The sequence below is a fragment of the Chaetura pelagica genome, unplaced genomic scaffold, assembly GCF_000747805.2.
Source record: "Chaetura pelagica isolate M959 unplaced genomic scaffold, ChaPel_1.0 scaffold370, whole genome shotgun sequence".
Classification (NCBI taxonomy): Eukaryota; Metazoa; Chordata; class Aves; order Apodiformes; family Apodidae; genus Chaetura; species Chaetura pelagica.
In genome coordinates this window covers 118,118-131,324 of record NW_009951939.1, presented here as the reverse complement: position 1 = coordinate 131,324, position 13,207 = coordinate 118,118, and the positions used below count along the sequence as shown (strand labels likewise).

At 49.2% G+C, this 13,207-nt stretch overlaps 1 protein-coding gene across 1 annotated transcript in view; it reads right to left on the bottom strand.

Annotated features, from left to right (window-relative positions):
• Positions 1 to 13,084: 13,084 nt before the first annotated feature.
• Positions 13,085 to 13,207, bottom strand: part of CTIF (CBP80/20-dependent translation initiation factor) — a 118,069-nt gene continuing 117,946 nt past the window's right edge. The window contains exon 11 of the mRNA XM_009996563.1: positions 13,085 to 13,204. Coding sequence (XP_009994865.1) covers positions 13,085 to 13,204 — 120 coding nt within the window. The remainder of the gene's footprint in view (positions 13,205 to 13,207) is intronic.

The following is a 13,207-nucleotide window of genomic DNA, read 5'->3' as shown; positions in this document are numbered from 1 at the left end:
AGGGCAGGGCTGGAGTCCCCATCCCTGGAGGGGTTTCCAAGCCGTGTAGATGTGGTGCTGAGGGACATGGGGCAGGGGTGGCCTGGGCAGGGCTGGGGGAGTGGTTGGGCAGGATGGTCTTAAAAGTTTTTTCCCAAACCAAACAATCCTATGATTCCAACACAAAGCCCCTTAGTCCAACCTGAACTTGAACCCTGTCCCAGTATACTCCTGTGACTGGCCAGTTTTGGATGTGCACACCCAAAGGGGTGAATGTCTCAGCCCAACCTCCCCCAGATCCTTCAGTCCTGGTGCCACCTGGCTGTCCCAAAGATCTGGGGATCTCAGGGCCTCCTGGTGCCCTCTCCATTCCCACACACCAGCTGCAGGGCTGCATGTACCCCTCGGAATGTGTCCCCCTCCATGCTGGCATCTGTCCCTTGCAAGCTGGGGGGAATAACAGCAGCAGAGTGACCAGGCTCTTATCTCCTTCCTCTGCCTTATCTGCTTCCAGTAGATATTGGATTGGGAAGAGGGGGCCCTGGGAGCTCTGCAGGGAGGTCAGGATGCAGCAGCCAATGAGGGTGGCTGGTAACAGCATTTCCTGGAGACCAAGCACTTGGACAAGGACTCGGAGAGTGAAGCTGAGATGGATGAGATTAAAAAAATCCAAACAACAATCTCTCTGCAGCTCTGGATTCCTCATCTGCCTGCAAAGCAGCTGGTGCTGAGAACCAGGAGGAGAGAGACCCTGGGGACCTGGGATGACCCTGAGAAGCTGGGGAGGATGGATGATGCTGGTGGACAAAGCTGTAGGTCCCGTGAGCTGGGAGTGAACGGGGCACCCAGGGCAGAGCAGGAAAGTGGGTCATGGCTGGAGATCAAGACTTGTCCTAAAAAACACTCTGAGGTGGTGGGGTCAGATAACTGTCTCTGGGGTCAAGCTGTGGTGGGTCAAGCTGTGGTGGGTCAAACTCTGATCTGGGGGTCAAGACGTGACAAAAACTCCTTGTAGACAAGGACAGGTATGGGTCCCTGGGACTGGAGATGGGAGGGATTTGCACCAGGACAACCACAACAAGTGCTGCTTGTCCTAACCCCATGCCTGGCTGGTCCCACATGGTAGGGTGCAAATCACCCCCCCCCCACCCCCACCCAGACCTTGGGCTGATGTGGGGTTGGGTTTTGCACACACAAGGGTGACAGCAAGGACCAGAGGCCATGGGTTGTCCTCTGGAGACCCCGGCTGAGCACCCTGGGTGGAAAGCTGTGGAAAGGAAAGCAGGCGGTGCCCTGTGATCTGGGCTCCCTTCCAGGCCCGTCATGGGACTCCAGGCAAATCCCTTGGGGCAATCCGATCTCTGAGACACTGGGGCACCTATCCCTCCCTCTGGCACGTTGGGTTTTCCAGGGTTTAAGATGCCAAAGTTCATTGACAGCCCTGATGGCTCAGGCACACCCACAGCTGGTGCCACCCTTCGTGGGCAGGTTGGCCAGCCAGGAGGAAAGAAAACAAGGTGCAACAGGGATGGAGCCACTTGGCACCTGTGTATAAAACCTGGAGGGGGTGGGGGGGGAATGTGTGGGGGGGGGACAATAAATCACCCTCATGACAAATCCTACGTAAACACCCGAGGTTCTATCTCTGCTAGTAGATGTTGGCTGGTTTTATTTCAAGGAGCAGTCAGGCTCGATGATGAAACTCCGTCTGAAGATTCACAGAGACAAATTACACGTTTTCCAATAGGCCTTGAATGGCTATCAAATGTGTCATAGTTAGGAGCCAGCCTGGAGGGACTTTTTCTCCAGTAGCTCCTGTTCCAGGAAATGAGTCTGCCCTGGGCATTCCCTAAATGTGTCAGCAATCTTGGAGGCACCTTTGTTAAAATTAGAAGGTCCATTTCAGTCAAGTTTCTACTAATCCTTGAGTAATTTAGGAGGTGAAATTACTCCATGCTGAAAGTCTCCCATTTCTTCTGGGAAAAGATGATCAACTTCTTGGGAAACACAGGGAGAGATGCTGGTGTCATTGTCCCTTTGCAGCTCTGCTAAGGGTCCAATGTGAAACCTTCACCACCATGTCCTTGCACCAGCTCCCATGGCCCAGAGGGCACCATCACCCACCAAAGGAGGTGAACAGCCCTGGACGTGCCCTCTGCACCACCCACACACCTTTGCATGGATGCCAGGAGCTTGCACAACCCATGGAGATGAGGTCAGGGACATGGAGCATGGCTCCAAGCTCTCAGGTCTTTTGGCACACATTCAGGCAAGCAAATTCATCTCTACAGCAGGATGGCCACAAGAAAACTGAGGCTTAGGAGTAGTGTAAGATCCCTATGAACCCCTTGGTGATGCTGGAAGGTTGCCTGGAGGCCCAGCTAGTCAACACAAGATGAAAAGGAAGAAATTTTAATGATGAGGGTGGTGAGACCCTGGCCCAGGTTACCCAGAAAGGTGGTAGATGTCCCATCCTTGGAAACATTCCAGGTCAGGCTGAATAGGGCTCTGAGAAAGCTGATCTACATGTGGTAGATGTGGTGCTGAGGGCCATGGATTAGTGGTGGCCTTGGCAGGGCTGGGGGAATGGTTGGACTGGATGTTCTTAAAGGTCTTTTCTAATCAAAATGATTTCAGGATTTTATTCTAGTTGCAGATGCCCCTGCTCACTGCAGGGGGAGTTGGACTAGATAACCTTTAAAGGTCCTCTCCAACCCAAACCATCCCATGATCCTATGAAAACCATGCCTAAAAGCCCTCAAAACATCTAGTGCAGAGTGGTCCTTTAGTAGTGTGGTACCCACCAAAACCACTCTGGTTTCACCCTTTGCCTTTCCATCCTGGGCTGGGCCAGACCCAGGACTTGGGGTGACACAGGGAATACTTGGTCAATCCTGCACTGACCCAATCCCAAATAACTGCCATAAAATAAAGGACTGTGACAAAATCTGGTCCACCATGTCACCATCCTAGACTGAAAATGATGTGAGAAGAACCTTTCCCTGCAGATGAGGCAAGCAAACTCCAGCAGGAACACAAAAAGAGCAAGTTTAAAATCAACAATCCAGTGCCCCCTCCTGCCCCACCACTTGTCTCATTCCCCATGAACTCCTTTGAACTTGGAGAAACCAGCCTCAGTTCAAGTCGTAGATAAAGTTCAGCCTACTTCTAATTTTAGCCCAACAGTTCCCACCAGGAAACAGGCTCTGGTGTGGTGCCGTGGGGGTAAATCAGCCCTGACCTCCACCTCTCTGCCAGCCCCCCTAGGTGTCCCCAAAACCTTCTGCCCACCAGCTGCTACGTTCAGGTGGGACAACAAACATGAGGCCGTGTGCCCCAACCACCCCATGGGAACATCTTCTGGAGGTGACCATGGCGCATCATCAGCCCATGGGGCTGGTTGACCCTTACTGTGTCCAGTCAGGGCCATGGTGGGCTGGGCCAGGTCTCCATGTGGGATGGACTTGCTTCTGCTCAAGTCTCCTCTGGGGTTTTGGGTTTTTTTCGTTGCTTCCTTTAGGAGCAATTTTGACCCAGCACCATGTGGACAATTAGGTGGAGAAGAGGGTAATTAGGGGAGGAAATGGGAGGCAACAGGTTGGGGTAGGAGGAGAAGGGGGACATAGGCTCCCTGCAACCTCCTTGCAGCATTTCCATGGGTGGTGGAGATTGCTGGTGGGATTTTGGGATGGAAACATAGCATGACCCAGAAATGATTGATTGCAGCAGCAGCAAGAGATAAAAAAGGGAGAAAAGCCCCATGCAAGGTGCTGGGGGTCTAAACTGGAGATGCTGGGACCATCCTGTCCCCTGAGTGCAGATGGGGACTGGCAGATGGGGACTCATCATCTCTGAGGAGGAGACATCCTGGGCTGTGGGAAAGGAGCTGAGGTGGAGGATGTGTCCATGCAATGATTGTAAGAACCACTTGCAGTCCTCACATGGAATCACAGAGTTATTGAGGCTGAAAAAGACCTTTAAGATCAAGTCCAGTCTATGACCAGCACCACCACAGCAGCCAGACCATGGCACTAAGTGCCACATCCAGCCTTTCCTTGAACACCTCCAGGGATGGTGCCTCCACCACTTCCCTGGGCAGTCCTGGAGTTGTAGAGAGGAAAAAGGTCTCCCTTGAGTCTCCTCCAGGCTGAACAAGCCCAGCTCCCTCAGCCTCTCCCTGTAATGCTGTCCCTCCAGTCCCTTTGCCAGCCTTGTTGCTCTCCTCTGGACCTGCTCCAGCGCCTCCAGGTCCTTCTTGCAACCCCAGCTCCTTCAGAGTCTCCTCATCAGACTTTCCCTCCAGTCCCTTCACCAGCCTAGTTGCTCTCCTAGGCAACACTCACAAATGTTTCATCACCCCCCCAAAAAAAAACCCAAACTAACCAAACAAGACTGCAGGAAATCAGAACAAAACCTTCTTTTCAAACATTTTTATCCTTCAGAAGAAGAGGAGCTCAGACTTGCAGACTGGGGCTTGGATTTCTCGCCCAGCTTGTAAAATCCAGCCCTGGGGACAGAAGTTACCTGAGCTGTAAAACAATCCACAAGTTGGATTTCACAACCCTTGTCATCTTTTCTCTCTCCCCAGAGCAATATTTTACAGCATTTGCCCTCCAACCAGTTTTTTATCACATGACGCATAATTACCACCAGACAGGTTTTTTGTAACCCATCATCCTGACGTAGTTTTTCCTCCCACCCTCATGCTGGGTTGATGCTCCAGGAAAGCTGGGGAGGGACCTGGGACAAGGGCAGGGAGGAAGAGGACAAAGGGGAAGAGTTTTAAGCTGAAAGAGGGGAGATTTAGTTGAGCCATTAGGAGGAAATTCTTTGGTGTGAGGGTGGTGAGACCCTGGCCCAGGTTGCCCAGAGAAGCTGTGGCTGCCCCATCCCTGGCAGTGTTGAAGGGCAGGTTGGATGGGGCTTGGAGCAACCTGGGCTGGTGGGAGGTGTCCCTGCCCATGCAGGGGGGGTTGGATCTAGATGATCTTTAAGGTCCCTTCCACCCCAAACCAGTCTATGATTCTACAATCTAACACTGTAATCACTAATGAGAAAGCCGGAGGCTTGTGTGACTACTGAGCCCAGCTTAATGTCTCTCCCACTCCTCAGGACTTCTCAGAATTGATTCCTAGAGTCAGATCTCTGCAAGAAACCATCCAATCCTTGGTCTGTAATCGAATGATTTTAACAATTCCAGGTATGCAGGCACCAATTGTGACTCTTGGAGGGTTGCTCTGATTATCTTCACTGTTCCATATGAGCACAGGGGCTCCAGGATGGATGGTCCTAGGACAAGATGCTAAAATGGAGACTTCTTGGGGATGGATGTTTGTCTTCCTCCACTCCATGCAAAGGTCTTCCTCTCAGAGCTGCAGCTTCTGAGGGGATTTAGAGGCATTGCGAAGGGCAAAGCCTTGGTGGATCAGATGCTGAGCTGGTGCCTCATCCCATAATGATGCCTCATCCCATAATGGTGCCTCATCCCATGTTGGATCAAAGCTGACCAGCCATTTCCCAGCAGTCACAGCCATGCCATGGAGTTCATGAGGAAAAAATGCAAAGTCCCTCTCCAGAGAAACGCCAAGATTTCTAAATTCCATTCAGTCCTAAATTGTCCCAGTTTTTCACCAAACAAAGCTTTTCCTTTCAACGTAGGTTTTGTTGCTGTAGCAATAACATTTCAACCAAGTGTTTGGACTTTGTTAGCACATATCTTCTAATAAAATTCCCATGGAGCTTTCTGGTCAAAATTTTCCCCTTTAGGAAAGTGAAGCCAGGAGGTGGCGAAGGTCTGATGGGAGGAATCACCTCCACTGTGGTCCCAAGTTTGGTTCAGCCTTGGTGCTTCTTCTCTCAACCCTGATGAAGGGAAATGAGTTGGTGTTTAATGTGTCCCCACATCTTGTTCTTAGACATCCAAATGGATGATGTGAACATGTGGCCTTGCAGCCAAGGAGGGAGCTGCAGAGATCCTGCTGGGGCTGCTGGTGACCCCATGGTAGTCATCAATGGTGGAGCTGTGAGAAGAAAGCAGGTCCTGAGAGCAGGTCAGTGCCTTTGCAACTGGTGAAGATGAGGTGAATCTGCCTGAGGAACTGGATTGCAATGAGCCCCTAACACAAGAAGGACATGGAGCTGTTGGAGAGAGTCCAGAGGAGGCCACAGAGATGATAAGAGCAGCTCTGCTCTGGAGACAGGCTGGGAGAGTTGGGGTGTTCAGCCTGGAGAAGAGAAGGCTCCAGGGAGACCTTAGAGCACCTTCCAGTGCCTGAAGGGGCTCCAGGAAAGCTGGGGAGGGGCTTGGGACAAAGGGGCATGGTTTCAAGCTGGAAGAGGGGAGATTGAGATATTAGGAGGAAATTATTTGGTGTGAGAGTGGTGAGACCCTGGCCCAGGTTGCCCAGAGAAGCTGTGGCTGCCCCATCCCTGGCAGTGTTGAAGGGCAGGTTGGATGGGGCTTGGAGCAACCTGGGCTGGTGGGAGGTGTCCCTGTCCATGCACGGGGTTGGAGCTAGATGATCTTTAAGGTCCCTTCCAACCCAAACCAGTCTGGGATTCTATTATGTGTGTCTGTATGTGTGTGAGCATTGGAGAAATAAGTTTCCTTTGTGTCTCGGACCTGTGCAAAGTCCAGGTGAGTGGTTATGGAGACCATTTCCACATTTCTGTGGGGAGTGCTGGGCCATATGCTTGTCCTGTGGCTTGCTCCTGGTTTTTACCTGAGGGATGCTGGGATGTACCAGTGGGAACCCCAGGCTTCCCAGTCCAAAAGACTGGGCTTTTGGTTCATGCATCTACTGGAGAGGAGTTCCTTCTGTCTGTTCATAGAAGCCTAGACTGGTTTGGGTTGGAAGGGACCTTAAAGATCATCTAGTTCTAACCCTCCTGCATGGGCAGGGACACCTCCCACTGGTTGTCTTGTGTATGGAGATGAAGAACAAGCATCTCTCTCTTACCTTTAAAAAGAACAATTGTGAGCTCTGCAGGGGCCTGGGCTTTCTTGACCATAGCCTCCTGATCCATCAGCAGAGGATGTGCAACCCCCTGGCCAGGAACTGGACACAGGGTGACATGTGCAGGCAGGTCATGGGTGACATCAGCCTGATATGCTGTAGTCGGGCATTAGCTGAGCTGGTGGTTCCCCAAGGTCCCATGTGTCAACCACAGCCAAAATGTCTGTCATTGGCACTTACTGGTCCAGGGGTTAAAATCTGAAGGAACCCCTGATCAGCACTTACTACTCCCTGTCTCGACAACATCTCCTCAATCTTCATGGGTCTCCTATGGGTAATGAAAAACCCTCATGTGTGATGCACAGCAAGAGCTGCAAACCTCCCTGACCATGGGTCAGTGTGTCCCAAACAGCTTCCAGTACTGGTGCTGAGGGGGAATTCATGTGGACTTTGAGGTCAATACCTGCTCCTTAAGCAGATACAAGCTTGCATGGAGCACTGGGTGACTTGCACTGGTTCCAAGTGGCCTGCACCTCATTTTTAACATCTCATCTCTTTATTCATGGCCTCACAGCAACGAGCTGAGCCAACAGCCAGGACCCACCTTCTCCCACCTCCTTTATTTATCTTGCAGCTTGGCTGCGTTGCAGCGAGCTCTGGGTCACGTAGGGTCTTTTGCAAGAATGGTTGTTCAAACGCAAGAACTGTTTCACCTCCAACTCTCTGGCCAGAGCCTGTTGACACACTGGCAGAAACCCCTCATCTCCATTGACCTGCAAGGCCAATTTTGGCTTGGGCTACAGAAGGGTTTTCTAGAGGAGCTGTTTTAGAAAAAGTTGTTTTTCTAATTTTCCTCCTCCTTCTCTTTTTCCTTCCCTTCCTCCTTCTCCTTCTCTTTCTCCTTCTCCTCCTCCTCCTCCTGCTCCTTCTCATTCTCCTTCTCCTTCTGTCTCTTCCTTCTCCTTCTCCTTCTCCTCCCCTTTCCCCTTCTCCTTCTCCTCCTTCTCCTCCCCTTTCCCCTTCCCCTTCCCCTTCTCCTTCTCCTTCTCCTTCTTTCTCCTTCTCCTTCTCCTTCTCCTTTTCCTTCTCCTTCTCCTTCTTTATTTTTATTTTTCTTCTTCTTGTTATTATTATTATTTAGAATGGAGAAAAATGAAGAAGTGGTTTGTGAGCCTGTGTAGCATGGGCTGAAATGGATGTGTTAAATGGGAGGGTCCTCCAACAGACCCAGGTCCAACTGAGGTAGACACAAAAAGATGGGCAGTTCTCTTGGGACAGACACCCTGGTGGCCAAGCTGGAAGAGGGGTCCAATCTGTCACCTATGGACCTCTGAGCCCTTTGCACCACTCTGTGGGGCTTCATCCTCACAGAATCACAGAGTCACAAAATCCTGGGGGTTGGAAGGGACCTGGAAAGACCATCCAGTCCAACCCCTCTGCCAGAGCAGGGTCACCCAGAGCACATCACACAGGAACGTGTCCAGGTGGGTCTGGAAAGTCTCCAGAGAAGGAGACTCCACAACCTCCCTGGGCGGCCTGTCCCAGGGCTCTGTCACTCTCACAGGAAAGAAGTTTTTTTCTGATGTTTATGTGGAACCTCCTGTGTTCCAGTTTGCACCCATTGCCTCTCACCCCCACAAGAAGCACCAACCCCACTTGAGGCCACAGCACGATGCAGGATGTGACCTGCCACGAGGAGCATGGACTGAGCCATCCCCACAGATGGAAGGATCCCTCACTCTGCTCCATTTCCAAGCACACACCCTTAGGGCTATTTCCTCCCTCCATATCTTCCTTTTCTTCTATCCCAAACACCAGGAAAGCCTCTCCCATAGCAGAACACACCCATGAAGAGATGGGAAAATGTGAAGCTTTAAACATTTATTACTCAGATGATGCATTTTATAGCATACAGTGGGTCTGGATGTTCTATAAACAAAGACTGAATTGCCACAAAGAGTTATGAGCTCCCTTGTTTTAACAGTCTCTGAAATGCTGAAAACGATGAGTTTGTTTTCTCTAGGATGAATATCTAGTCCTTTTCCTCCTCAAAACCTTTTTTTCCCTCTTTTTTCTTTTTTATTTATTTTTAAATTTTTTTTAAAAGTGCTTAGTTAGACAAATATGATTAAATTAAAAATGTGGCTTCTTCAAATGCAAATAAATACATTAAAAAAAAATAAATCATGGATTGCTAAGCATTAACTCTGTGTTCTGCAGCTCCCTTGGCTATGGACAGTGGACTTTGTAACCCTCTGTGTGTTTTTCTCCCCCCCCCCCAAAAAAAAACCCAAACAAACTGAAATTATCACCAGAGCAGAATTAGTGTAAAACCATAAAATACCCAGTAGGGAAAAAAAATAATAAAAAATTAAAAATTCAGATTTTGAGAGATTTCCAGGTGAGGGATGTTATAAAAATAAGCATGGAAAATGAACCATAAGTTATTCTGACAGGTTTCCCTTTGAAGCCATCAGTCATGCTAAGAATAGACACTAATCTCCTTCAGGGGAAGAGGGGAAAGAAGCAAATTGCTTCATATTCTCTTCTCTCCCCCCTATTTTCATTTCACCTCCATGAGGTGGGTAGCAAAAAAAAAACAACCCTTCAGTTTGGAAAGAATATCACTTGGAATTAGGTGAATTAGGTGCTGGGGTGTCTGGAGGGAGCTGGAAAACCTGCTCTGCATCCGAGGGGGGTCAGCACGGTGGTGGTGCAGAGCATCTCTCCTCTGAAGATGTTTCAGACACTCACCAGCCCAAAGTTTGGCCCCAAACATTTTTTTTTTTCCCAAGGAGGTGATTTTTTTTTCCCTTTGCTGATGGAACCTTCTGGGAAAAATGTATTAAAAAAAACCCAAAACAACCCACGTGGATTCTTTTATTGAGCAGCGAAGATGGAATCTGGTTAATTTTGGGGAGATGGAGCTGGTGGCTTCACACCTTCCAAAATGCACATTGTAGAATGACACTCTTTGGTGACTGTTTCTAAAGAAAACCAACCAACAAACAAGAGCAGAAAATACTCAGTGACATCCTTAGGTGCTCTCACCAGGAATCCCAAAAACTTCCCAGCGCTCCTTCCCATCCTGCTCTATCAAATGACCTTGTGGTACCTCTTTTCCCAAAGTGGTACCGTGGTTCATGATGCCATGTGCCCGCTGGCTTCCTATGGATGGACTTTAGAAAGATACCATGGGCAGCATGGGTTTCTTGGGGAAAACCCCCCCTGGTTTTGGTCAACATTTTGCTTCTCATGTATCAACGGAGCGACTGACGTACTGAAGTGGTTAATGGCTGGACAAGCATATGTTAATAGTGGAGATAAATGGCAAGACATAAAAAACCCCTGATGGATTTCACCTCAAAATTCTTCCATGGGAGAAATCCCACTGCTGGAGGAGAAAGTCATGGGCCACGCCTAGTCAGAGGAAGGCTTGCAGGATTGCATCCCCATGGGAAAATGGAATAAACACTCGGCTGGGAGGGAAACGCTTCAGCAAAAATACTGCCACGCGGCTTACACGTCATCTCTGGCTGAAAAGTCCAAGTTTTAGAAGCAAAATCTCCCATTTTTTTTTGTTTAGTGTATTTTTTATTTTCCTTTCTGGGATCCTTGGCACCCCGACCCACAACTGTGCCCTTGTTAAAGGACTTTTCTGTTCTTTATAACAAACAAAAAAATCATGACAAAACTGGTTTCAGGTCTTCTCCCAGAAGACTGATGTTGGGCCTGGGCACACCGTGATGGTGTTTATTCCCTTCTCCTCCACTCCTTGAGAAACCAAGGAGCAGGAAAAACCAAGAGCAATGAGGACAATCCTCAGGCTTATAACACTGCTGGGCTTTGCCACCTTAATGAAGTTCAGTTGCTCATTAATACTATCAATTCTCATTGCTACTAATGAAGCTGACCCAATGCAAGGTGCCATCATCACGTGAAGCTCCTGGGTTTGCGTCCAAGAAGTGGAAATTCATTTTTCCAGACATGTCCAGTGCATCCAGCAATAATTTTGCTGCTTTCTGGTTAGACAGGAAAATTGAAGCTTCTGTTTCCAGCTCATTCCTCTTGCTCCATGTGCAGATTAGAAACTGCATCAGCAGAACATCAGATGAAAATTCAAATATTGATAGAATGGTTTGGCTTGGAAGGGACCTTAAGGATGATCTAGTTCCAACTCACCCTAACATAGGCAGGGACACCTCCCACTAGACCAGGTTGCTCCAAGCCCCATCCAACCTGCCCTTTAACACTTCCAGGGAGGGGAAGAACTTGAACAGCAGCATCAGGACTCTCATCTCCTGCAACACATTTTCTGCTGAAAATTTCTGCCCTTGAAGTTTTGCAGCCAAAAGCTTCCTCCTCATCATGGACAGACCAACACATTCATAAGGCACCTGAGAACATCCTACCCATCCAAAGAGGTTGGGTGAAATCTCCCTTTCTTACAAGCCACCAGAAATCCAATGTTTTGCTTGGAAAAAATGGGTTTGAGCTGCTGAGTTTGGACCCAAAGAGGGGTCCATGCGTGCTGGCGATGTGCCATAAATTCCCTTCTTGTCACTGAGAAAGAAAATTTAATAATGGGATGGGCTGCTGGAATTTTGCCTTTCTTGGCTCCTCTTCCACTGTGCAGATAGGATGGGCAGCTTGCACCCCCATTAGGCTTCACCAAAATAAGCACCAGAAGTGATTTCATGGGTAAAAACATCATTAGACAAGTAAATATGGAGACCACCAGGTCTTGTTGATGATTCGGGGCATGGTGTGTCCCTCCATACCAGTCTCCTCACCCTCTGGACATCTCCTCACCCAGGCAGCATCTCACCATTGCCCCCTGCAGCCACCCTATCCCTCAGGATGCTCCAGCATGGAGCAACCCAGGGATCCCCAAGCAAACTCTCCCCTTCTGAACATGTCACTCATCCCTGGAGGACACAGTGTCACTTAACACCAACCATGGGACAGAGCTGCTCCTGTATACTGCATACCTAGAAAATTCAACTAGCAAATTCAACTAGTTAAAAGCCAGTTAAAAACCTCTATTTTTGGCTTTTCCTATTTTATCCTCTTTTCCTCCTTTTTGCTCTTCACATTCTGTCTTCTCTTTCCCAGTCTCCAAAGAAGAACTTCAAACCTTCATTTCTCCCTCGCCCTGTACATTATTTGGCCTGACTACAACAGGCCTGGATTTAAATTTATAATTACAACCATGACAGTAATTACAATAAACCACTCCTCAAAAGGAAAAAAAAAACCAACCATAAACAAAAAAAAAGAAGAAGAAACGGGTTATAGTGGTTGAGGGCAACTTGAACAGCCACAGAATCCCCTGTTTCTCAGAGCTCCCAGCTCAGAGGACACATTTCTCAACCCATCGAGGTTACTGGCAAGACGATGGTGGCCACGTTACTCCTGCAGTGGCTTTGGGAATCCTTTAAAATGCTCTTTCTGCTTCAGCACTTTCCCATGCACCAAGCAGTCAGGAAGGCGTCGCTCTCCCCGTCTCCGACCTGCTCCCAATTATCCGTTCAATGAGACAATCCCACAAGGAGGAACATACAAACCCTTGAGGAAAACCAAAACCTGGTGCAAATAAGAAAGTCCTCCTGCTCTCCCGCCCACTGTTGAAGGGGTGGTGAGGAGGATGGGGGTGAGGGGAGACACAAAGAATCAAAGACAAGAGGAGGGGGTGGAAAAAAACCCCAAGGCTTGACAAAAGCCACCAATGATGAACGTCTGGCGTAGCGTGTGTCTGGTTTTGTCCTCCCAAGACATCTGCTGCCTGCTGTCTCCTGCCAGTTGGCCAGGGCAAGGCAGGAGGATGGTGTGAAAACAATACTAGACCCCACTTGTTTTGCTTCTTTGTTTTGATTTTTTTGGTGTGTTTTTCCTATTTCTTCTTTTTTTATTTTTCCTTCCCCGAAATCTCCGTCTTCTTCCAAAAGCGAAACGATGACCCGGCGGGGATGGGGGGTGGCACTTGGCGACGCGGCTGGAAAAGAAACATGCTCCTCCCTCCCCAACCCCACGAACATGCTGGGGTTTGGGTTGCTGGGGGGATTGAAATGGGGGGAAAAGCTCTCACTGGATCCCTTCAAGGTGCATGTCTTCTTCTCATCCCTTCCCATCCCACCCAGCCCTGCCCCTCAAGCCGTCAGTTTTTGGATGGTCTTGTTGTAGTACTGCGTGATGGTGGGCGTCAGGGGGTTCCAGTTGTTGGCGTGCAGCTCGATGACCTCCAGCAGCAGGGACCGTGTCAGCATGGACTC